Source organism: Triticum aestivum, chromosome 5A, assembly GCF_018294505.1.
Source record: "Triticum aestivum cultivar Chinese Spring chromosome 5A, IWGSC CS RefSeq v2.1, whole genome shotgun sequence".
Taxonomy (NCBI): Eukaryota; Viridiplantae; Streptophyta; class Magnoliopsida; order Poales; family Poaceae; genus Triticum; species Triticum aestivum.
In genome coordinates, this window is record NC_057806.1 from 661,449,979 (window position 1) to 661,476,439 (window position 26,461).

The following is a 26,461-nucleotide window of genomic DNA, read 5'->3' on the forward strand; positions in this document are numbered from 1 at the left end:
CAACCCGTATACCCATACGACATTAGCGAGGGTGCTAGCGCAACTATGGCCACCAGGTGGACAAAGGCACGGAAACGTTGGTCTCCAGATATTGCGAAAAATTGTTACCCTATGTACCACCAGCAGTTTGAGATACTTGATGAGGCAGAAGTCACATGGAACCCGTGGACTCAGGACCAGCTAAAAATGGTCTTTGATGCTCGACACTTCACACCAGGCATGTTGACCGATAGTGCATTCTGGCTGACTCGCTGCAACTTATTGTTCCTGTGGTGTGTTGAACCTTACAACCCAGAGCGTGTAATGAGACAGTTCAGTCTCTATCAAGAAATTCCACCACCTTTTCCCAGACGTATCGACGAGGAAACACATAAGTAAGATGTGACATCCCTAAATAGTTAGTGTCATTTTTAATTTACTAAACTCACACTTTGTTACATAATTTGCAGGCTAACCAATATGGGCAGGGGTTGGAGTTTATACGATTGGAGGGAAGAGAACAGTGAATGGGTACACAAGTGGGAAAATGAAGCGCTAGCAGATATAGTGCGTCAACTTAGGTATATTTTATGTACATTATTTTTTTACGATGATCATACGATGCGTGAAGATGCTTTGCTTTCATCACAACGGTTTATGTAATTATTTAATTTTGCAGACCGTACGATGGAAGTACAGATCAAGCGTACAAGCAGTGGTACTGCATGAACACACGTGCTAGCCTGGCCAGTCAGCCAGCTACTATACCAACACATCTCACACAAGAGGAGCAGGCGCGGAGACATGTTGAGCTGCATGCAGCTTACTATCGTGACCACCTGGTAATCACTTGTAACTTTTTTAGGTCCATCATTTCATAATCATTTGAACTAAATAACATCCAAATATTGTTCAGCTTGAAAATGTCAACGAAGTAGGGCAGATGGCTACGGATAGCATGCCGGCCCAGGGCCCATATCGCAAGACATTCCAGAAACTTTTGCAACAATTCGTGGCAAAGAAGTTCAGATGCGGTAGAGGCGACGGCGTTGCCACTGGAGCATACATGCCGGTAGCGAGGTCAGCCAGACCGAGTGTGGCACCGTCGTCCAGACCGAGCGAGGCGCGTACGAGCCATGAGCAATGGGGGAGGGTCCGAGTACTAGAACGACATTGCCACGACATGACTCATCTCTGCCACTGCATCGCTCTTCTTCGATGCAGCTTCGTCAGGGGCAGACATCTCAGGACCATGGCACGGGCTTGGATTCGATGCCTGAGCAATTTCTTTCCCCTAACCCATATGCGTACACAGGATATGATGCATACACCCAAGGTGAGGGATCTCAGCCGTTTCTCTCCACGCGAGGGATCCCCATGCCCGAGGAGACTCGTGTACCAGATTTAAACCAGCACCAAGTACAATGGCCAGACAGTATAGGAGAGGGATATGCTCAGGTAGTCATGTTTACATTTCAATGCATTTACAATGATATCATATATTATCTTCTAACAGTTTGCTTAAAATGTTTCTATGTGCAGGACACACCTGATGTTAATTGGGGCGATGAGAACACCCAACGCGGCGTCAACATAGGCCTCCGGGGAGCATCACATGATCATGGCGTCAACACAGGCCTCCGGGGAGCATCACATGATCTTGGTGACACGGTTACATCATTAGTTACAGAGTTCTTCGGAGGGGATGTTATTGGCCCATCTTTTATCCCCCCGGAGTCACAACCATACGCCTACAATTACGCTTCAGGTTCGCAACAAGGATTCGCGACTCCACCACCTACGCAGGACTCGCAGACACATGAAGCCGAATTGGAGTACGGCCGCGGTCTTCGTGTGACCCGGCCACCTAATCGCTTGTCGCCTTCCGGTCGTAAGGAAAGGCCAGGTGGTCGTCGTAAAGTAGGGTGATTCATCTATGCACGTGCGCGACCCATTGTATCTATATATGTGTGTATCAGACTTTTCGATTTGAACATCTATGTTTGCTGAAATAAAAATGCACCAGTCAGGAACAACTTTTCCCGCCTATATCTCCCGCCATACTATCCCGCTCCATTCTTTTGCTTATGTTAGGCCGAAATGAATTTTTTTTAATATTTTGGCTGATGAATACTGTGCAACCATTGCCCGTCTTAGACATTGAAAAAAATATTTTCAGGCAACGCTTTCCCCTCAATATTTTCCCGCCAACGCTTTCCCTTCATATGTTCCGCCATCCGTTTTCTGCCAACCCCTTCCCGCCATATCTTCCCGCCACTCGTTTCCTGCCATATGTTCTCGCCAACCCTTTCCCGCCATACTGCACTCGTTCTTTCCCGCCATTTTCTCCTCTCTACCTATAAAACCCCCTTCAGACGGAGTTGGATAAGCATTCGAGTGTAGTGTAGTCGAGATGTCCCATTATCCTTTCGATCGTAGTTTTCACCCTGGGATGAGCAGGACTCTTCTGAGGCTAGCTACCGATTTCAGGATGGACAATAGGATAGTTCCATGGGACGAACTCACCGGTAGTGACACCATAATGAATGAGTTGGCTCACCAATTACGTAGGTGTGGGTGGCCTGAAAGGACCTATGAGGAGGTACGTAAAGAACTTCTTAGGTTGCGTGCAAGGTGGAAGAATGTAGTGGAGCCGAAGAGTGAAACTTTCAGAAGGACTGCAGAAAAGCATCCATTTTTATGGACTGAGGAGAGCGAGGATGAAGATGATATCTTCATGCCGCCGCTTCCGGGTGCTGCATCATCAAAGGGCAAGAGTTCTGCATCGTCTAAGGGCAAGAGTACTGCATCCTCGAAGAGCAAGAGTTTTGCATCGTCCAAGGGTAAGAGTTCTACATCCTCGAAGGGCAAGAGTTCTGCATCGATGGAGGATGACGATGATGCCTTCATGTAGTTTTATTCCAGTTCTACCGTTTAATTCGGATGTACTTGCATTATTAGTTTGTACTCTGTTATTGTAGGGCATTATGTTCTATCTTAATTTTATTTTGTAGTTGTTGCACGATGTTCGATATTAGTGGAGGGAAAGAAAATGCCACTACTTTATTCTTAAACTATATTTTTTTCCATTACGACACGGCATAACTGAAAATAAGATACATTGTAGGAATATACCTACATTTAACTCCTGAAATAAAGCTACATTAAAGTGCAGAAATAAAGATACAAATGATTGCGGAATTTTAAATACTACCACAGGAATCTACTGAGTCCAGCGTGGATATTTTCCTTTTCCATCGCCAGCTTCTTCTGCTGCCTTGGCCTGACAATCCCTTCCTTCTTTCTCTGCCTCTCTGCCTCACGAGCCTCCTTTCGCTGTCGTTTCTGCTCCTCCATGCGACGAGCCTCTTCCCTGTTTTTCTTTCCCATTTCCTCAAAAAAACGGTGTTGCTCCGCATATTATTCTTTTAACTCTCTCTCTTGCTCTGCTTTCTCCTCAGCTTCCGCCTTCTCGCGTCGCTCTTCCGCAAATAAACTATTCCACGCACGGCGACTTCTTTCATGAATCTCAGTCACTGCCCAAGCCGGCTTCTCCGTGTCAATCTAATGATAGTACATGCACAGAGGCGGAGGAGACTACAACAAGAAACAAGAATGTTACTAAAGAATCAATGAAAATACCAACAATATCTATTCGTGATGGTTAAAGCATACTGGAGGCTTGTCGTACTCTGAAATAGCTACGGCAGGATCTTCCTCATAATTGGCGCACATGAAAAACTTCATGCCCAACCAATCTGAAAAATCCGTCACCTCCTTCACCTTGCAAAGATCGCCACACCAACACCGCAGGACTGCCACCCCAGGAGGCAAACTTGCATTCTTCATTTCCCTCGGCCTAATGCTTTGATCCGAGCAAGGCAAACTCATACCGACTGAAAAAATGTGTTACACACTTTGCGCACTGGCGATTTCTAGGATGGCTGGACGAGAGCCTCGGTGCCTCCTTTTATAAGCTCAGACGATAAATGATGGCGAGAAAATTAAGCGAGGATATTTACGATCCCTGTAGTGTCGGCACAACAGTTTCGCGTAGCCTCGGATTCCCAGTGCCATCGCATCCGCTGAGGCAAAAGAAGCAAAGGCAGGATTCCCGGGCGAAAGAACCAAAAGCGGCCATATTCCCGCGCGTCGGAGTCACAACCATCAAGCTCGCGCCTCGAAATCAGCGCCGTCTGCGCACTGTCGCGCGTGCAGCAGCACAGGACGTGCCGCCTCAGCTAGTGGCGGCGTGGCCCACCCACTGGGCCCGCGCGCAGCAGGCCTTGTCGGCCGAGTAGCGACAGCAGCGGCGGCGGCCGCCTCACCCGGTGGCGGCCGGGCCCGCCTGGCGCGGCCCGTTCCGTCGCGGCACGCTGGCCTGTGCACGCACCATTATAGCCGGGCTGCCGCCTCCTGTTGTGGCGGCCGGGCCCGCCGCCTCACGGCGTGGCGGCAGGTGACACGTGTCGCTTGCCGCGCCTGCCGCCACTAGTGAGGGGGTCTCTTTTGTCAATTTCGTCCGTAAGGGGTCTCTTTTGTCAATTCCAGTGGACAGAGGGTCTCTTTCGACAAAAAATGAGGAATTTATATGCGCACCTGTCTCGCTCGCTCGGTCGCTCACGAAAGGCAGTCGTTAGCAGCAGCGTCGCGGTGTACGCAGATTTTTTTGGTGCTCGCTCGATTGGAGCCGCCGTTTCGTTTTCAGCCCCGTCACCTTCGCCGATCGAGTGAATTCGAGAGAGAGCGTAGCCTAATTGCACGCAAATCAGTTGTCAGTCAATCATACCATGGATTTGGCATTCTCCTGGATTATGCAGAGACTAGTTTTTAATGGTAGTATAAACTTGCTTTCGTTCGTCAAACCTACTACCATGCACGGTTTGTGCCATGCTACAATCCGGTGTAGTGGAATCACTAGTATAAAATACGTCCTTATATTATGGAACGGAGGAAGTATACTAGTATCATGCATATAATACTGGTGTATGATACTACGGGTTTTTTGATTCAAAGGATTCTCAAAAGATTTTGGAGCATTCTAATTCTTAGAATTTTTTTCCATCTTGGTTGTTTGATTTGAAGGATTGTAAACCATAGAAATTTTTTCATAGGATTCATTTGCACTAGATTTCATAGGAAACACCCCATCCACTCAAACTTGCTTAAAAGAATCCCGCGTCTTTTCTATGCACAATCAAACACTCGTACAACCCTATAGAATTCAAGACGACATTCCACTCTAATCTCATGTTTTTTCTATTCCCGCGTTTTGAAAATCCTATGAATCAAAGAGGCCCTACCTTCGTAACGGATTGGAGGAGCTGAGAAGTAGCCACTGCCTGTCTTTAATTACATAAATACTTATGAGTACCGTATGTACGAGTGCATTAGCGTGTGATTAATTAGATAAAGCAATGATTTGCACGGTGATAGACGAGGGTTTAATCAGTGGAATCGGGGAGGGGTGGCGGGCGTGCGTGCTTGCCGGCGACGCCAGACGCTGCTGCGCCTTTTCTCGCGACCCGACGACGATCGACCTATCTGGCCCTCACCCCTCAGTGGCAGGGACCCGTAAATAACGAAAAGATTCTGCCTCCTTCTCCACCGGCGGTGGCGTCCTCTTCCCACTTCCCACCCCAAGCCAAGCTCTCCCCTCCCTCCCAACTGCCAACTCAAAATCCCCCCCCCCCCCTCCCCCCTCCTCCGCCTCCCGCCGATCAACTCGCCCGCCAGAAGCCGCCCCCCCGCGGTCGCCTGCCTTCCCTCCCGAAGCCTCCGGCGGCGCTCTCCACAGGCTCCGCCCTCGTGCGCCGGGCACGGCGCGGAAGGACGTCGCGGTGGCCGAGGCGGCGGGCTGGCGGGTCCGGGTTTTTTCCGCGCGCGCGCAGGGTGCGTAATCGCTCGCTCCGGCGACCCGCCTCGTCTCTTGCCGCTTTTCTAGAAGCTTCGAGGAGGTTCTACAGTTTCCCTTGCCGAGCTTCTCGTCTCGTCTCGTGTCATTCCAGGTCCTCGAGCGCCGCGGAGTGCGCTAACTTTTCCGGAATTCAGGGAATCTCACGCATGGGCTAGGCCTGGAGCTCGATTTTTTCCAGGCGATTGGTGCAGCTGTTCGAGGAGTTCAGTTCCTCTCATGCCCGAATTTTGCTGGTGGAATCGGTTGGCCAGAGGAGCAAGGTAATGCCCCTCCTTCTAGAACCTTCTGGAACCGTGGTCTTGATGTACTGTATGCTCAGCTCCGCCCCAATCTCTCTGCGTGTGTGCGTTCAGGTTAGCACGGTGACGGGAAGCGAGGAGACTGATCGCGATGACGTCCCTGTCGCGGACGCTCTCCAGGGCTGGCCCGATGCAGCCGCCGGGGCCTCGCCGGATTCTGAGGACGCAGACCGCCGTCAACCTCGGCGAGCCCATCTTCGACAGCGAGGTGGTGCCGTCGTCGCTCGTGGAGATCGCGCCCATCCTCCGTGTCGCCAACGAGGTCGAGGCGGCCAACCCCCGCGTCGCCTACCTCTGTAAGCTACTACTATTCCTCTCCTCTGCTTTTTTCAGCACTGCCACACGCATACTGTCAGGTGTCAACACAGCACTCTGCTAAACTGTACTAGTACTGTCTTCTTCTATTGAAGAAGTAGTGAACCATATTTGGTGCCACTTATGGCATGCCTCAATGCTAGTCATGTCCATCAGCTTAGGCCTATAATTGCCCATTATTGTTCTGTTACTTCATCTTGTGCTGCATCACATTAATGTGCCTGTCTGCAATAATGGGCAGGTCGATTCTATGCATTCGAAAAGGCTCACAGATTGGATCCGACTTCAAGCGGTCGAGGTGTCCGACAGTTCAAGACCGCTCTTCTACAACGGCTCGAAAGGGTACGAGTTTGTTTTCAGTTCTTCTGTTTGCATTAGCTCAGTAGCCACCACCTACAGATGACCTGCCCATCGAATGCCAAATTGGATTCTTCGCCGCGTGCTCCATTTTTGTCCACCACTTCATGTTAGATTTTGAACAGTCGCTGCACATGCTAATACTTGCATAGTTTTGGATGGTCTTGTGAGTGTGAATTTCGCGTTGTGCTTGAGAAGAGTTATATGAGATTTGATTTCATCAGACAACATGGAGAACCTTTAGGTGACATCAGTGTCCTGTTTGAATTCTAAACCCATCCATTTTATCTGATTATACATTTCATAGCCTGTTCATTTTTTTTGTGCCCATTAGGAGAATGTGCCCACCTTGACCGGAAGGGCCCAAAAGAGCGATGCACGGGAAATACAGACCTTCTATCGACACTACTACAAAAAATATATTCAGGCACTTCAAAATGCTTCTGACCAAGGGGATCGGTACATTACTTTGTATATTTGATAATGCTCCTTTGTTAATTGATTTTGTCGCCAAGAGATTCTCTTTCTGCATGCAGTTCCCAACTTACCAAAGCATACCAGACCGCCAATGTTCTGTTTGAGGTTTTAAAAGCAGTCACTCAACAACATGCTGTTGAAGTTGACGATGAGGTATAGCCTAACAAGTTATTTGCTCCCCTTTCATGGTGCTGCACTGTAATCACCAATTAGATTTTGTATGGAAATTGCCACTATAACAATTGATAATTAACAGTTACCAATTTAATTTTGTATGTTCTTAGATCTTGGAAACTGCTGATAAGGTTAAAGAGAAGACAAAAATCTATATCCCTTTTAACATTCTGCCTCTTGATCCTGACAGTGGCAACCAGGCAGTCATGAAATTTCCTGAGGTTTCCTTTTTCTGCCCTTTCTCTTTGTTAAAATATCCTGTTGACTTAATGTTGTCCAAGTGAAGTATTTATGGTGCTTTTTCTACCTTTAAGATACAAGCTGCTGCTTCTGCTCTTCGCAATACTAGAGGCCTTCCACTACCCAAAAATTACGAGAGTAAGGTTAACGAGGACCTCTTGGATTGGCTACAAGCTATGTTTGGCTTTCAGGAAAGGCAGTCTAGATTTAACTTCTGTTATTGTCTAACCTGTTTAGGTTTTATATTGTTGATGTTGACATTTAACCAATTCGTTTTCTGATGTTTGATGTATCATTAATCTCTTGACATGCAGACAGATAATGTTTCTAATCAGAGGGAGCATTTGATTTTACTTCTTGCTAACATACATATACGGAAACATCCAAAGACCGATGAACACTCAAAGGTGTTTTTCTTTCTGTAGGCACTTGGAGCATTTGATTTTACTTCTTGCTAACATACATATACAGATGTTCCCCTTACCTTTCTTATGTTTCCGTAACATTTATCTTCTGTTCCTGTTAATATACATTTTTACTTTATTAGAGATCTAATGGTTAACGATTGCCGCCTCAGTTGGAGGACAATGCGCTTGATGAAGTGATGAAAAAGTTATTTAAGAACTACAAGAAGTGGTGCACATATCATGGTCGCAAGAGTAGCCTTTGGTAAATTCCTGAGAAACCTTTCTATTATCCTAATTGTTCATTTGTGACTTTGATTTATTCTGCCTTTTTACTGTTTATATTTAAAGTTATTTATTGGAGATTGATTCTTTTGTTATGTTTCCTTGCGTCTTCTTGATGGACTTAAAGCATTAGGACTTGGTAAAATTATTATGAAAATCGCATACAAATATATAAAGTGGAATTGACATTTTTGCAAAATTTTTTCTTTAATACTAAAAAATTGCAAAAGTTTACCCACTATAAAGCATATTAAACATGGAGGTATAAATTGTGGACACATAATCTGAACGGGGTTACAACTGTAATGCTTGTTCTTGCCGCACACAGTTTCAAACCACATGTCGTCCACCCTACCAATCGAAGTAAAACGTTGCCTGTCACCTTCTTTTCTCGGCTTCCTTGTCTGGCAGCAAAATCAACACTTGTGTATGCACCGTAAATACACACAAATATGGAAAGTAGATGGAACAAATAAAACAATTTTCTGAACATGATACCCTCATTGCCTTTAAATCTTCATAGGCAGCAGCCATAGCGCTTATCCAATCAACTTAGGGGTCTTTCTGGTGTTTTTGGTACTTGTAAGTCATGAATGATATGTAGAATCAACTAAAAAAAAGTGGGTGCGTGTGTAGGTGTGTCAGAGAAGGAACCTAGCAGACACCAAACGTATTTGGGGTGTAACCCTACCTGTTCATGTACTTCCATCATGTGTGCCTGGGTTGGACACCAGTGTTAGTTATCCACTCAATTTGGTTAACTATATAATAGCTAGAGTGAATCAAAATAGATTAGGTTTTCTCAATTATCAAATGTTTTGTTTTGTTATGATTTTAATGTCAGATAATGAAAGAGATGTAAGAATAGACGAACTTTCGAAGTTAGAAAATGAGCATTGAGTTTTTTCTCAAAATGTACAAATAAGACTGCTGTGCTCCACGGTTACTCATTTCTGATTCTCTGTTGTGTCTTTCTCAACTATAGGTTGCCAACAATTCAGCAAGAGGTGCAACAACGGAAATTACTCTATATTGGTCTATACCTTCTTATCTGGGGGGAAGCTGCAAATTTGCGATTTTTGCCAGAATGTCTTTGCTACATATATCATCATGTATGGTGTGGACAAATAATAATAACTCTCTTCATCTCGAGTTCTCATTCTTCCTTGAAAAAATCTGTTATAGTTAGCTGTCTGATTTGCTTTACTAACATCTTGTATTTAGTTAGGTTACTCTTTAGTTTCCCATTAATGGTAATCAAGTCGTTCATGCTCGTCATCTCTTTTTCGGACTGCTATAGTCTATATGAAAAATCCTTTACTTTTTCTGATGAATAGCAATAAGCAATGAAGTTCTTCTATGTAAACTGATTCATGCAACACCGCCAATCAACTTGGTGTCCGCCATTTTAAACAATTGACTGACGCTTATATTCTTATGTCCATATCCATTTGACCCATGAACACATCCTCGGTTGGTGCAAAAGAAAACTGTGGTGTAACCATTTTGGACATATTTTCATTATTTTGCTAGACCCTACTTGAAATTGTTCGAGTTATTGAGGGAATACTGAATAACCAGCTAGTAACTTTAGGGAGTACATGTGCTATTAGCTTAATTGTACAATCGAGCTTATCGGAGGCATAATGTAACGGCTGTGAATGTGTGACTAGAGTTCAGTGTCATCTCTATGCTAATGTGGTTGTTTTCTTTCAAAGATCTGTTGACTAGTAGTGGAGTGCTTGCAGAGTTCAGGGCTTGCATCATAAAGTGCTACAATTGTTATTTCTATTTTAAGAATGTAGTCAGCCGTGCATCTTTAAATTGTAACGTGCCCACAAAAATGTTCATCTTCAACTATCATAGCTTGGCAAGGGGCTGACAATTCTTGCTCTTACATTTTTATAGATGGCATTTGAAATGTATGGTATGCTAGCTGGAAATGTGAGTGCCATGACAGGCGAATATGTGAAGCCAGCCTATGGCGGTGATAAAGAAGCCTTTCTAAAAAAGATTGTCACTCCAATTTACTGTACCATCGCGCAGGTACACTTTGGCTTTGCTCTCAAACATCATTTGACTGTCTAACTTGTGTCTGATGCTTCTTCACTTGCTAGATATAAGTATTCCACCCTCATTTTCAGGAAGCTGAAAGGAGCAAAAGAGAAAAAGGGAATCATTCTCAGTGGAGAAACTACGATGATCTTAACGAATTTTTTTGGTATTAGTTTTTATTACTTCCTACTTTATACCCATGCTTTCTAGATTTTATATTTGTTTATTTGCAGGTCTGCTGACTGCTTTCGGCTAGCTTGGCCTATGCGAGCTGATGCTGATTTCTTTTGTCAACCTTTAAAGCCAGTTGATGAAAGAAATGAAGTAAGTCCATTTCAACATGAAATATTTGTACATGCTTTTGGTAGAACTTAAAACATTTTACATGTCATTGGGCTCGTTGCAAATGCTGACTTATTTGTCTATGGCACTGCCGTCGGTTTTCCTCTACTAGTGTAACTTTTTGCAAAAAAAACTACAGTACCAGTCCAACTTAGATAGCAGCATTGCACGGATCTGGCGCAAGTGTTTGTGCCAGCAACAAGTGATGCACCTTGGAGTTTCCAACAATCAATCATGAAAACTTCTTGGATGTAGAAGGTGCTATAATGTGCTGCATTTTTCTGTTCAAAATGTATATCATGTAAAAAGCAAAGATAAATGAATAGGGCGGCACTATCCATTTATCTTCTTTTACAGTATACAAATGCTTGTATTTTTGCATGAATTTTTGCAGGTCCCCTATTATAGCATGCTCTACTCCATGATTTTTTTCATGATTATTAATTGGGAACTCCAATATCCGTCACCAACAGGGCTTGTGGACCCAACTGCTTGCGCCAAAATAGTATTGTACTAAACACATATATCAGAGAGTTTGAAAACACAGCTTTATGCCAAAAATAATTCCAAACAGCATAGGGAACGACCCTGTTAAGTATATTTCTCCAAATCATAAGCTGCATTGCTAACCTCCCTCGGGTGCCATCGCTGCTGACATGCATGCTGCACGACGCCTTGTGGGTGGGCCCACCACTTGCTGAGCTTTCGAGGCTAGTCCAATATGCATTTACAGAGATTGCATCCAGGCAATGGATGAAGGGTTTAGGTAGGTGGAGGGAGGTAGCATGAGTCGAGGAGAACTCTGCTGCCAATTATAGCCAATTGAGAAAACGCACTGAGTGTAACGGTAATGACATAAAAAATAAATCAAAATAAGTCTCTGCAGTATACGACAACCTTTACAGCGGCATATAAAGTAGGTCAAGGTTTAGCAGTGGCATATACCAAAATGTCCCTTTTAGGATCTATTTCATGTCATCATGCTATGTCCTTATTTCATTGAAGTACAACAACAACAACTAGTGTAACTGTTTATTTGCAGAGCACAATAAAAGCTGACAAGCAGAAAGGGAAGGTCAATTTTGTGGAGCTGCGCTCGTTTTGGCACATATTCAGGAGTTTCGATAGAATGTGGAGCTTCTTTGTTCTAGCTCTTCAGGTATTTACTTCCACTTTGGTGGTAACTATCTGTCTTCGCAGATTTCACATCCGTCATTTTGTGCATACCTTTGCAGAGTCAAATGCTTTAAGTTGAGAAGTGCTTTTATATGCAAGGCACTTAAACAACCTATGGTAGGTTAGATGGATGAAATACCATTTTCAGCTTAATATAATATTGATTTTTTAATGCCAGATTATGGTTATTCTTGCTTGGAGTGAAGGAGGGTCATTAGGTAATATTTTTGATCCTCTGGTTTTCAAGGAGATCTTGAGCATCTTTATCACTTCTTCTATACTAAATCTTGGAAAAGGTATGGGATCTTGATAACCAACCTGCTACAGTGACTCTTTTATATTTTATTCCTTAACCTTTTTTAGCTCACATCCTAATTTTACTTGATTGTGTATTCTTTCCTCGCTCTTTCTCTTCGAGTGCGAGCATGCCACATATGCTTCTTCTCCCTCTTCATACATGTAACTGGCTGTGTAGAATATCACTTTTTTAAGCGAACGACTAAAGTTTTGTTTAATTTCATTGCATAAGGAGTCTGTTAACAAACAAACCATGAAAAGAGGAAAAAAATGAAGACCAAAAGCCTTCCCCCCCCTGATATAAGAGCCTGTAGATTCTTAGCATTGGTCATGTACAGATGTACTTGCTCTTGCTCATCCTTAATCTGGGTTACAGTCACAAGTGGCGTGCTGCTGAAGTTCTGGGAAACCCTGGCACCACATTCTTCTAACTTTCTCATGAGACAGGCATGATTAGGTTCGCAGCACAATATCATCTCTGAATATGAAACAGAGTAAATTATGCCTATATGCTGTTACCATTTGGGAATGGGTGGATTAGTTGAATAAGTTTAGAATCGGTCAAAGGAATGTGTCATGATAGAAGTTTTACAATGAAAATTGGCTATGGAGGAAGTTCAACTTGGAGTCACCCAGTGGCCCAAACTCATAATGTGTAGCACTAATATCTTTCAGCGAGCATAAAGCTGTACTGCCAGCGTTCATGATTGTTATGTAGTTTAGTCAAATTCAGCTGTGATTTGAATGCTCATTTGTATTTATTTACAGCTACACTTGACATAATCTTTAATTGGAGGGCCAGGAGAACGATGGAATTTATGGTCAAACTGAGATATGTCCTGAAGTTCATATTGGCAGCTATGTGGGTGGTACTTCTGTCAGTTACATATGCATACACCTGGGAGAAACCGACAGGAATTATTAGGACCATCAAAAACTGGTTCGGAAATGGTCCAGATCAACCATCACTCTTCATCATTGCAGTAGTCGTATACTTGTTGCCCGATATGCTAGCTGCTGTACTTTTCGCTCTTCCATTACTACGCCGGAAACTTGAAGGTTCAGATTATAAACTCATGAGATTGATCATGTGGTGGTCTCAGGTAATTTATATTTGAGTGAATTTTACTTATCTCTCTACCACTCTGTATCTTATAAATTGGAGTTGGTGGTGGTAGTGGTCAGTTCACTTCCCCACTCCATCCCAATCGCCCTGATCCATCTAGAACCCACCATACCCCTCCAATTTGAAGAAAAACAAATCATACCTTGCAATGGTGCTCACATCGCTGCGGCAGTTACACAAGTGCAGTGTTGGCTGCTTGATTGAGTTTCTTTATTGGTTGTAATAGACTACTAATCCAGTACGACTGAATTGTTTCTTGTGGTTCCTTAGCAATGGATGCGCGTTATGCTAGTGAAAATTAAATTTGTGCTACTATTTCATTTACCAAAGCTAACATTGCCTTAAACCATCAAGAATATAATCCTTTTATGTTCTGCACTTCCCTTGAGTACTTATATGATGGGAAACAAACTGTGTCTATATGACTGCAAAAACTTTAAAAAGTGACTGTAGAATGAAATTGATTTGTTTTCGGTAAGCTGAATATCATTCTGTTAAAATAAAATAATGCTAAGGTAAAGTTGATATTTAAAATCAAATATATAAAATGATAACATTGAAAATGCAGGTTTTTAAAGTTATGTAAATCCAAAGCAATTATGTATAAAATGTTTACAAATATACAATAATTTTAAAAATATTAATATTCTGAGTTATTATAGTTTTGGTTTTGAATTTGGTTCTTAGTTTTTAAGATACATCTCGGTGTAATTTACTCTTTGACATTGATGCCACATATGAATTGTCCCCTGAAATTTCAATAGAAGTTATACAATTTATTTACTAAATCAAGTTGAACATTGTGAACTTATGTTGTTGTATTTATGCAGACTCGCCTGTTTGTTGGTAGGGGAATGCATGAAAGTGCCTTTTCACTTTTCATGTAAGCGCCCGTATGTTAGTGTTCACTACATACTGAATCCAGGATAATCAACAATACATATGTACTTGGTTGTATATTGAGATGTGGTTCTTGTTTCGTTTTTTTCAGGTACACCATGTTTTGGGTTGCTCTTCTTTTGACAAAGTTCGTATTTAGCTACTATGTCGAGGTGATTATACACACATACCAATTTATCTTCCTTTTTATGTCAATAATGTTGAACTATATGTAGATTGCCTAACTTTGTACATCAGTTTGGACTTTTGATTCTACTGGTTGGTGCATGAAACTTAATATGGTATTAGAGCCAAGAGGTCTTGGGTCCAAGTCTCAGATTTCACAATTTAATTGCCTGCCCTTTTTCTGTACACGTTTAGGCCTTATCTAGCCACATGTGAGAGGGGTGTTGAAGTATAAATGCATTGCCCAACCTTCTCCCAGTTCGAACTTTTGGCTCTACCTGTTGGTACATGAAACTTGATATGGTAGTGGAGCCAAGAGGTTTTGGTTTTTTCACAATTTAAATTAATTTTTTGCTTGTCCTCTTTCTATCCACATTTAGGCCTTATCGAGCCACACGTGAGAGGGGGTGTTGAAGGTTCTACTGGGTTGGTGCATAATACTTAATAAATACTCCCTCCGTCCCAAAATAAGTGACTCAACTTTGTACTAACTTTTAGTACAAAGTTGAGTCACTTATTTTGGGACGGAGGGAGTAACATTCAGCCAAAATCAGTGAAAGAATTTTTTTTGTGGTCAAGCTAGTCGTGTTTGGCCAGAGAGGTCACTCGTAGTAATTTACATTTTGTTACTTACCATTTTTTTTGGAATATTAACTTACTACGCATCCTACATGGCAGAACAACAATTTGAGTGTCTACTGATTTGTAATAGATTGTTAGCTTTGGTTTAAATAGCGTGTACCCGAAGTGTAGTACAGTAGTAGCTAGTGTTTTTATAATCGGTAGTAGGGCAGTCAATCGTAAAGTAAAACATCTAAATCGTATGGCCTAATATAACTATTCCACATATATAAGATAATTGATCATAAAATCTAGCTTGACCTTAGAAAGGGGCAAAATTCTTCTAGATGGTCCAGTTAGGTCCTTGCACCTATTCCTGAAAAAAAGGTCCTTAATACTTCAAAACTTGCATAGATCCTTACTTACCAAAGAAGTGTTTGCACCATGATCCGACATTGAATTAAGGTATGGGATTAATGATCCTGAAGTGGCTTCCAATTGTTGCTTTGGCAATTGGCATACATCTATCTATAAAATTCCAAATGCACCTCAATATTAAACCTCCATTTTTAGTTGCTACTGTACTTGCAACTATATAATCTAATAGTTATAATGCCACCGGATCTTTGCACCAACCATCCATTTTAGCGTCCGACAATAGTTTTGTAGTAATGACCCAAGTGAGAAAACTTGCAAGTTTATGGATCTAAACTGGAACCTTAGGAGAGAACTGGAGATTCCAACTTTACCAAGGTAAGCCACACTTTGTTACAACTACAAGTTTGATGAAGCTCGAGTGCAACTTTCTCACAAGCTTGTGTGTTGGAGATGTTGCACTTATAAGATAGTGCAAACCATGATGGTCTAATACGTTGAAGAGTTACATTTTGAAGCCGCAGGAGTGTTTGAGCCTGATTGATTTTAAGCGATGCAATTTTTCATCTGATTTATTTTGTTTTGTTCAAATAAATTGGTATTGAACTAAATGTATCTCTAACTTAACTGTTGCACTTGTTCTTATAGATCAAGCCTCTTGTTGAACCCACCAAGGATATCATGAAATTCCCTATAAATCATTTCCGGTGGCATGAGTTTTTTCCAAGAGGTATTTATGTCTTTCTGAGATGTGAGAAGTGACAAACTTGACCCTTTATCAGAAGTTCAGCTAAAAGCGACCCTAGTCCGAAATATTAAATAAGTCTGACCTTTTTGCCCCCGGCGCTGAAGTTGGCTATGTCAGCACCATGTATCTTCGCATTGAGAAAAAGTCAACCTTGATGGTTGAAATGATGATTCACATGGCAGTGCCATTGTTATCAACATTGAGCTTTGAGAGCTCAGTGCCATTCTTTTGGCCCTGGCCAGCACCGCCAACCCATGTTACCAATTCACATGGCAGTGCCATTGTTATCAACATTGAGCTTTGAGAGCTCAGTGCCATTCTTTTGGCCCTGGCCAGCACCGCCAACCCATGTTACCTAGAAAAATGCATGCACACTAACATTCGAAAAAAAAACTGCACGCACTGCAGGCTGAGCACCACATGGCAACACTGCTAATATTTGCCATGCAACAGCGGCTAGAAATTCTACTTTATCTTCGATTCCTATGCATATCTCACGCACAAGGAGCCAAACTTCACCAAGAACACACCTACACCACTCACTCAGCTAACTCGGCAGTGCGATCAATGCATGTGTTACATACAACTGAACTGCTTAGGTTGGCAAATCATTCAGCACCAACGGGAATGGTGCTGAGCCGGTGATGTTGCGCTGGCCTGTGAATCGCCGTTTCTACAAATATGCTAAGTTTTCTCAACATTAAGATGCACAGCACTGATTTGGTTAAATTTTTGGACTAGAGTTCTGTTTGACTGAACTTTCAACAGAGGGTCAATTTTGTTAAAACACTGCAGAGATGATCATTTGGTGTTTATTTGTTTATAACATTCCTAAATCATGTTATGCAGCGAAGGGAAACATTGGCGTTGTAATTTCACTTTGGGCCCCAGTCATTTTGGTAAATTCTTTTCCTTTGTTTTGTTGGAAAGTTCAATGCCTATTATGACCATGTTACCGATTATGAAAAATAGGAGGCCGCCACTTTATGACAGTTTCACTTGCACTAGAGGAGAGCACGACAATGATTATGTGCATTTTTCCCTTTCCAGGTGTATTTCATGGACACGCAAATTTGGTATACAATCTTCTCCACTCTAGTTGGTGGAGTTTATGGTGCTTTCCAACGACTTGGCGAGGTTATCTTTTAACTGTTCAGTGATGTCTATTTACAAATTTATTAAACAGGCCACCATTACTTTTCTGTTATGGCGCGGTCCCTCTTTCATAGCGTAACACTTTTATCCCGTCATGAAGCTTTTTTGTTAACGTGACTCAGGCTCCTCAGTAGGCAGTTCTAATGATTGTAATTTCTCAAAGAAATCATTTACAAATCATATGAATGAGTTTCTCAAAGAAATCATTTACAAATATCTTTTTCTTTCCTGGATGAGACAGATCCGCACACTTGGAATGCTGCGGTCTCGCTTTGATTCAATACCTTTAGCCGTTAATGATTGTCTAGTTCCGGTTGAAACATCTGATCCAAGGCGGAAGAAAGGTCTAAGGTCTAATTTCAAGAATCGTTTCAAGGAGGTACTCATACTTCATTTACATATTATTGTGGTATTCTTGCAATTTATTGTTCGATATTAATTCTTTGAAATATATTGTTAATGATACTACATTTTAGATGACGCATGAAGACAAGGAGAAGGTAGCTGCAAGATTTGCACAGATGTGGAATGAAATTGTCTCTAGCTTCCGTGAGGAAGACCTTATAGATAACAGGTGATTAGATTGTATGAATTATAAGTTTTCAACTGCACTTTTGTCTTTTGACCATAAGCAAATGCTGTCATTTTTAACATAGGGAGAAGGAGCTGCTACTTGTTCCATATGTGGCTGATCAGGGTCTTCGTGTTACGCAGTGGCCTCCATTTTTGCTTGCCAGCATGGTTCTTCTCTGCTTTTACTTTGTTTATTTTATTTATAATTTATGGGAAGCCATCCTCATTCCCTTCTATTTATATGCAAATGGACAGGTCCCCATAGCTGTTGACATGGCGAAGGATAGCAATGGTAAAGACCGTGACTTGAAAAAGAGGATTGAAAACGATTATTATTTTTCTTGTGCAATTAAAGAATGCTATGCATCATGTAAAAACATCATCAATGATCTTGTACATGGTGAACCAGAGAAAAGGTATCTCTCCTATATACCTTTTATGAGTCCTAGACTTTATCTATTAAACTTGTGAGAAATAGTTGCCTGATCCATGGTGTACTTGATGCATTTTATTCGTGCTGCTTTCAGGGTCATAAATATTATATTTACTGAAGTTGAAAAGTGTATTGCTGAGGACAAAGTTATTACAGATTTGAATATGCAATCCCTGCCAGATCTCTACAATAAGTTTGTTGACTTGGTATTATTCTTGGTAAGTATGACATTTCCAGTTGTAAAAAACAAGGTCATAAATAATAAGTTATGTTTTTTTCTGGTTTTCTACTGAATTACGGAAAAGGTACAATTTATTTCCCCCATTTTTAGAAGTACAAATATGGATATATTGCTGGAAAGTATGCACCTCAATACAAAGCAATATCATTTTCATTTTGTGTTTTAAAGTTGCATTCTTCCTTTTCCAAGTGTTGATAGTGTACACAAATAACTGATTAATCCAATGTCTTCTCATGCCACCTTAGAACTCATTACTGGAGAACTTGTCTTTCATGAGCTTGTCTAAATACGCTGGCACAACAACTTAATCAGCAACTTATTAGCAGCAGTCTAATTTATTTTCCTGAATTTGAGCAAATCAAAATGGTCTATCTTTTTTCCAGTAACCAGATAGAAACTGGAACAGCACACTAACATGAAGTAGACATGTGTGTGTGTGTGTGTGTGAATACTATTCATAACACATTAGTGGTTGTTCCAATGATTTGTGCCAGCACATGACACTTTGTGTTTCTTTTGGACAATGCATGGTTACGTACTATAGCCATGACCAGTGTGCAATTTTACCTAATGTAAGACTAGCACTGCATGCATGATTCATTAAGGAAATAGCTAGACCTTTTTTAATGAAAATATCTAGACGTTTTCCTACTTGCCTATTTGTACTGATGTCGATTCGTAAGCTCATGTTGTCCTTTTGTATATCTTTCATTACATAATGCTTGTTAGACATACTACAGCATAAATGTAGTCCATTCACATGTTTGTGCAACCATATTATGCTGTTTTGCCTCATTGTGCTCATTCTTGTTTTTCATTCCTCTTTCTTTTGTTTACTGATGTCAGAAAAAGAATGATGAGAAAGACAGGGTCGCTGTGATAAAGATATTTCAAGATATGCTGGAGGTTGTAACGAGAGATATAATGGAAGACCAACTTCCTAGGTACAATGTTGTTTTAAGCATGTATAAATATCCCTGACGATGAAGTACTGCACCCTGCTATCTTACTGCTTAGAGCTCATTCTGTGAGCAGCTTATATTTGTGGTTTGTCATTGCTTCTTTTACAACATGGCAGTATTTTGGAGTCAAGTCATGGGGGTTCATATCAAAGGCCAGAGGGCATGACAGCATGGGATAATGAATATCAGTTATTTCAACCATCTGGAGCTATCAAGTTTCCACTAGAAGTCAGCACAGAGGCTTGGAAAGAAAAGGTTTTATTGAAGAAGTAACTGAAACTTCTAAAATTGTGAATGTCTCTTGTTTTCATAGACTGGGGGATCATTTCCTGACCAATTTGCTCCATTCTTAATTCCTTCCGATAATGCAATTCTTCTTGTTCCCCTTTTCTGGCGTTCTAATGAAACCGGATGTTTACCTATTGTCTAAGGATATAATCTTCACTCCAGGTGAATAGGCTGGAACTACTGCTGACGGTGAAAGAGTCTGCTATGGACGTTCCTTCAAATCTTGAAGCCAGAAGGCGTCTTACCTTTTTCACCAACTCTTTGTTTATGGATATGCCTGATGCTCCTAAAGTCCGAAACACACTTTCATTTTCGTAAGTCCTTATATGTAACTTGCACATTAATTTTACTAATCCTCTTTTGACCTTGCATGCATCACTCTTTTTGTGAAACTGTGATCAAGTATATAGATCTACCGTAGTGATTTGTTTCTGTATATTGCAAATAGAAAAATGTAATAGCACACAGCCTGAAATGATAAGGTTTTATCAACTTCCTCTTTCTTCTCTTTTCATCTGCTTATGATTCACATGTCAGATATTTCTGTTATAATGATGAGATTTTTTTTTGTGTGTAGTGCATTGACTCCTTATTACAATGAGCATGTTCTTTTCTCCATAAAAGAGCTTGAAGAGGAAAATGAAGATGGAGTTTCCACTCTGTTCTACCTACAGAAAATTTACCCAGGTCGGGGGGAAGAGGAAGAACAATTTCTCCTTTCCAGTCATAAGTAATAAAGTATATTATGAAACAACCAGACATTTATTTTGTATGGTTATGCATACAGATGAATGGAAAAACTTCCAGGAAAGGATTGAGGAAGAACTAAAAGATGATGAAGAACTGAAGGAAGAAGCGCTTCGTCAATGGGCTTCATACAGAGGCCAAACACTAACTCGAACAGGTACAATTAATTGGTTAGCATTTATTTGTTGAATTCAGCTACATGTATCACCCTTTTTAAAACAAATGCTACATTTTCTCAATTTAACCTGATCATGCTTAATTTCAAATTATTTGATTGATCTGAAACAGTTAGAGGCATGATGTACTATCGAAAAGCTTTGGTTCTTGAAGCATTTCTAGATATGGCCAAACATGAAGGTAATATTTTTGTAGTCTCTGTTATCTCCCCAGCTAAACCCAAATGGAAAGAACGGGGGTATAACACCATTAGCAGCGCATCTTTACTAGTTCAAGCATGGTTTAATGATTGTAACATGGGTTTTCTGCAGATCTCATGGAAGGATATAAAGCAGCTGGGACAATATCGGATGAAGAGTGGAAGTCCTTGATTGCTCAGTGTGAAGCATTGGCTGATATGAAGTTCGCCTATGTGGTATCATGCCAACAATATGGAAATGACAAGCGTTCTGCTCTTTCAAATGCCCAAGACATATTACAGCTAATGAGAACGTAAATGATCCTTCTGCATATATCTGAATAACAATACAGGATATAAATTTAGTGGAATACTCATTTTCTATTGCTGTGTGAAATACCCATATCTTGATGTAACCCGCATGAAATTTTCTGACGAGTTCTAAAAAATCTCGAAATATTGGTGGGCATAGAGACAGGGATATTATATGGCACTGAGAAATTTCATGATCAAATTAGATTGCAATTCTGAGAAACAAAAATATGGAAGCAGCTCAATGGAATAGTGCAGGAAGCCCGTAACCATATATCTCTGTGGGAACTTAAATTTTCTCTTGTTTCTCCCTGATACGGTCATGCAATTACCCAGAGCCACAACACATGCTTTCCCCCACATTTGCCTTCACAAAGTTCACAAGTTCACATAAGTGTACACTTGATTACCCATTATAATTTGATAGCATAGGAATGCCATTACTTAGAGTTTACCTTCGAAGTGTAAACTAATTGCTGGAGTTATATTTCTCGCAGGTACCCTTCTCTTCGTGTAGCATATATTGATGTGGTGGAAGATAGAGTAGGAGAGAAGCAAATTGAGACAGCTTATTACTCTACATTGGTAAAGGTTGCTCTAAATAAGGACTCTGAATCTGCGGGTCCAGTACAAAATCTTGATCAGGTAATGTTAGTTCAATTTTATCAGGCTATGGTGCGGAACTTCTGTCAAATCATGTTTGTGAAGCAAATAATTTTTACTAATAGAAAGGGCAGTGCAGAACCAAAATACCCACAGTTTGTTTTTCTGAAACTAGTATGGATCTAAAACATGTGATGGAAGATATAAAGAACACAGGCAATGCAATTCAACACTGAAGAAAAAAAAAAACTAGGAAAGGGGCATTCTCAACTGTATCTTCTAGGTGCTGAAAATGGTGGCAGTAATCTTCCTACTTGATTGATTCATGGACGTCATTAAACGGAAATTTAGTCTATGAAGTCTTCAAACTTATTTCTGAAATTTAGTCTATAGTTAGAAAATAAAATCAGATGGCGTAATAAAGCGGTCACTAAACTTGCCACTTATGTAGTTGTGTTTTGTGATACTTTTACTATCATTGACTGATGGAGGTACAGTTAGCAACTTCATGTTTTAAGGGTTCAAGTGACATGATTGTACAAGTTTAAAATCTCCGCTGCAATTTCTATTCACAAAACTTCTCCTTTTCCATAAAAATGTCAAGATTTCTGGATGGGTACTCTTTTTTGTTTGTATAAATGACTCATGTGACATTTCTACCATCTGGGCACATCTTTATGTTTCCAAGGTTATCTACCGGATAAAACTTCCAGGCCCTGCAATATTAGGAGAAGGAAAACCTGAAAATCAAAACCATGCAATAATTTTCACCCGTGGTGAAGGCCTGCAAACCATAGACATGAACCAGGTATCTCCCATCATGCTTATAGTGCTTTTACTTATGAAATTATACTAATGCTTCTAGTAAGAACTCATTTTCTTGTCATCATGCCATTAATTTCATAGGATAACTATATGGAAGAAGCACTTAAAATGAGAAACTTGCTTCAAGAGTTCCTTACAGAAGATGGAATCCGGCAGCCATCTATCCTTGGAGTTAGGGAGCACATTTTTACTGGCAGGTTGATTACTAATGTAGTGTACAATTGAGATTTTTTTTCCTGTTATTTATGCATCTTAAACCTCTCTTGTCTTCCATGGTGCAGTGTCTCCTCCCTTGCATGGTTTATGTCAAATCAGGAGCACAGTTTTGTGACTATTGGACAACGGCTGCTTGCAAACCCTCTGAAGTGAGATCTTCTCCTATTAACTACTCCCTCCATCCCATAATATAAGTGTTTTTGACACTTAGTGAAGTGTCAAAAACTCTCTTATATTATGGGACAGAGGGAGTATTTCACTACACATTTACTCGTACATTTCAATGATTAGAAAAATACTCTATACATTTATTCTGGCAGTGTGTCAGCTACTGTAAAAAGAGAAACACACACACACACACACACTGTATTTATTTGAGTATCGAAGTATTTGGAAAAGTATTAATACATTCTATTCAGTCCCTTATTATTTCGCAATAGTTAGTGCGGAAAATAAGACGGGAGTGCAAGCATTCATATTTCACAAGAATCGTCATACATGCGGTTATCCAAAAATTCTGTGAGAGAGCAAGTCTTAGATCGAACTTTTATAACTACTGGGTGGAAACAGTTAAGGGCTATGAATAAAACCAAGGAAGCAGTACTTGTATCTTTCAACGTGTTGTCCACATGCACAGTGATTTCTTATGACAGGGTTATTCCTCTGTGTCGCCATTTACTTCATACCGTCCATCATTTGTGTCTACTTTCATATTGTTCTCTTCTTCCAATTCATTCATTATTTGCTTTGCTTCAACTAGCTGATCCTGCATTCTCCTTTTGAATTGTATCTAAGTTTATTACTGAATTTGTCTAGGGTTCGATTCCACTATGGCCACCCGGATGTATTTGATAGGCTTTTCCATCTAACAAGGGGTGGTGTCAGTAAGGCATCAAGGAGTATCAACTTAAGTGAAGATATTTTTGCAGGTTTGTTACATGATTTTATCGAGTGATCAATGATGTTCCTAAAATCAAGGCTTCAGGGGGTAGTGTTTATAAGAGCCAACAGGGTAGTCATTAAAGATATTTTCTTGCAAGAGATAGCAAAATAGATATCAGTATTATATTTTGATTCATATTGTCTTCAATACTTTAGGATTTAACTCAACTCTTCGTGGTGGCAATGTAACACATCATGAATATGTGCAAGTCGGCAAGGGACGAGATGTAGGACTAAATCAGATCTCCAAGTTTGAGGCTAAGGTGGCAAATGGAAATGGCGAGCAGACCCTTAGCCGTGATATCTACCGGCTTGGGCACCGGTTCGATTTCTTCAGAATGCTTTCATGCTACTTCACCACCGTGGGATTTTATTTCAGTACACTGGTATGATCACTTCGTTCTGAATATATCCATACAAGTTTCTCTGCCAAATGCAAATATGAATCTTGTTAGCCTACGAACTTCTCTCTATAGAGATTGTTTACAGCTTAAGGGGCATATTTGTCTCATTTATATTATATTGATATTGCCATCAATATGTTCACAACGACTTGTATTTTGCATTTGGAGTATATCAGTACAATGAACTATAGTTTTTTCTAACGCCTTTTACTCCTCTCAGTTGACAGTCTTCACAGTTTATGTGTTTCTGTATGGGCGCCTTTATCTTGCTCTTAGTGGACTTGAAGAAGGGCTTGCAACACAACGGAAATTCAGCCATAATCATGCTCTTCAGGTTGCTCTTGCCTCGCAGTCTCTTGTTCAGCTTGGTTTTCTGATGGCCCTGCCCATGATGATGGAAATTGGCCTTGAAAAAGGATTTGGCAAGGCACTAAGTGAATTTATAATGATGAACTTGCAATTGGCATCCGTGTTCTTTACATTTTCACTTGGTACCAAGACTCACTATTATGGACGTATGTTGCTTCATGGAGGTGCTCAATACAGAAGTACCGGTAGGGGATTTGTTGTCTTTCATGCAAAGTTTGCAGAAAACTACAGGCTATATTCTCGCAGCCACTTTGTTAAAGGCATCGAGTTGATGACTCTGCTCATCGTTTATCAACTATTTGGTCAAACTTCACACTCAACCATCGCATATATCTTTGTTACGTCCTCCATGTGGTTCCTAGTGTTGACATGGCTCTTTGCACCCTTTCTGTTCAACCCCTCGGGGTTTGAGTGGGCGAAAATTTTGGACGATTGGTCGGACTGGAATAAGTGGATCAGCAATCGTGGTGGGATTGGTGTGTCACCAGAAAAGAGCTGGGAATCCTGGTGGGAGATAGAGCAGGAGCATCTGAAGCATACAGGAACAATCGGAATCATCTTTGAGATAATTTTGTCCCTTCGGTTTTTCATATATCAGTATGGCCTCGTTTACCAGTTAACTATCGCAAAGAACAACAAAAGTATCGTGGTATGCGAGCAGTGTTTTGACTTTGACTGTGCTAGGTGGTTGGGTGGGTCTTTAACATTTTTCAATTTTGTGACTTCCAGGTTTACTTAATTTCATGGCTCGTAATTTTGGTGATGCTGGTTATTTTGAAGGTGAGAGAGTATGGTTGCTTTGTCAATAAAACATGGATCAGTCAGTACAAATGTTTATAGCGGAACATCACGATTTCCTGTCAACATTGTATTTCTGAAAGTTGCGTTGGCTAAATTCCTTTCCTAAATTGCCTACCGTCTTTTCAGATCATATCTGTCGGAAGGCGGAGGTTCGGCGCGAACTTTCAGCTGTTCTTCCGTCTGATCAAGTTCATGATATTCGTTTCGTTCTTCGCTATTTTGGTCGTGCTGATAGTACTGCTTCACATGACTATAAAAGACATACTTGTATGCTTCCTGGCATTCTTGCCCACCGGATGGGGAATACTACTGGTCAGCCATTCTCTTTCTTGTGTCTGCTTCATCATATATTTATTACTACAACGGAATGCCTGCTTCTGTTTCATCTATATATGCTTCCGTTGGTTTCTTACCGTTGCTCTGTTATCACTTCCAGATTGCACAAGCTTGCAGGCCTCTTTTCCGGGTCACGGGGCTTTGGGGATCTGTCCGAGCCCTTGCGCGGGCATACGAGGTTATCATGGGGATGCTTCTGTTCACACCAATCACTGTCCTGTCATGGTTCCCCTTCGTCTCCGAGTTCCAGACGCGGATGCTGTTCAACCAGGCGTTCAGTAGAGGACTGCAGATTTCCCGGATTCTTGGCGGTCAGAAGAAGGAGAGGGCCGCTAGCACCAAAGACTAAGTTAGCTCTTCTGCCCAATTGCCTGCCATTTTCAAGATCTAGAACTTCTGCCATAAAGAAATATATAGTGCTACTTCAGAATACATAGGTTGTAGATATTCCATGATATAGAAATATTTCCTGTGATCACAGCTTCACACAAGCTGCAATGTAGGAATTGTAGTGATTTCTTGTGTAAATACTACAGCACTTTAGCAATGGCCACTGGCCAGGAGCTGGGAACATCTGTCCTTGAGTACATTGATCATGTGATGCAGCGCCGCGGGTACATGCGTGTTGCCTTTTCCCCCGTGCTACGGTAATCATTTCTTTCCCCCAGCAGTTGTGCAACTACAAGTACTTTCACCGCTTCACAAGA

The 26,461-nt window shown here is 41.1% G+C and overlaps 2 protein-coding genes across 5 annotated transcripts; both read left to right on the plus strand.

Moving 5' to 3' along the window:
- Positions 1-45: 45 nt before the first annotated feature.
- Positions 46-2,000, plus strand: LOC123101753 (uncharacterized). The gene is made up of 4 exons (XM_044523061.1): positions 46-272; positions 450-560; positions 659-821; positions 1,522-2,000. The coding sequence occupies exons 1-4, from the start codon at positions 46-48 to the stop codon at positions 1,906-1,908; spliced, it is 888 nt and encodes a 295-aa protein (XP_044378996.1). The 3' UTR covers positions 1,909-2,000.
- A 3,673-nt stretch (positions 2,001-5,673) lies between these two features.
- On the plus strand, positions 5,674-26,408 carry LOC123105754 (callose synthase 3). 4 transcript variants are annotated; one of them, XM_044527895.1, is made up of 43 exons: positions 5,674-6,156; positions 6,250-6,491; positions 6,752-6,852; positions 7,202-7,326; positions 7,404-7,497; positions 7,629-7,739; positions 7,833-7,949; positions 8,073-8,165; positions 8,336-8,427; positions 9,433-9,559; positions 10,356-10,493; positions 10,592-10,668; positions 10,736-10,826; positions 11,887-12,003; positions 12,199-12,316; positions 13,086-13,420; positions 14,274-14,326; positions 14,435-14,495; positions 16,093-16,174; positions 17,042-17,091; positions 17,243-17,329; positions 17,589-17,726; positions 17,824-17,921; positions 18,004-18,088; positions 18,176-18,336; positions 18,448-18,571; positions 19,441-19,538; positions 19,673-19,811; positions 20,007-20,158; positions 20,422-20,531; positions 20,632-20,748; positions 20,880-20,948; positions 21,080-21,260; positions 21,756-21,903; positions 22,550-22,669; positions 22,768-22,883; positions 22,968-23,051; positions 23,719-23,831; positions 24,001-24,230; positions 24,469-25,266; positions 25,347-25,397; positions 25,545-25,730; positions 25,855-26,408. In XM_044527895.1, the coding sequence occupies exons 2-43, from the start codon at positions 6,287-6,289 to the stop codon at positions 26,101-26,103; spliced, it is 5,841 nt and encodes a 1,946-aa protein (XP_044383830.1). In that variant the 5' UTR covers positions 5,674-6,156; positions 6,250-6,286; the 3' UTR covers positions 26,104-26,408. The 4 variants fall into 4 exon arrangements, with proteins under 4 accessions (XP_044383830.1, XP_044383828.1, XP_044383827.1 ...); XM_044527893.1 differs by having other exon boundaries at positions 5,674-5,936; positions 6,031-6,156; positions 18,004-18,336; XM_044527892.1 differs by having other exon boundaries at positions 5,674-5,871; positions 5,988-6,156; positions 18,004-18,336.
- Positions 26,409-26,461: the final 53 nt, after the last annotated feature.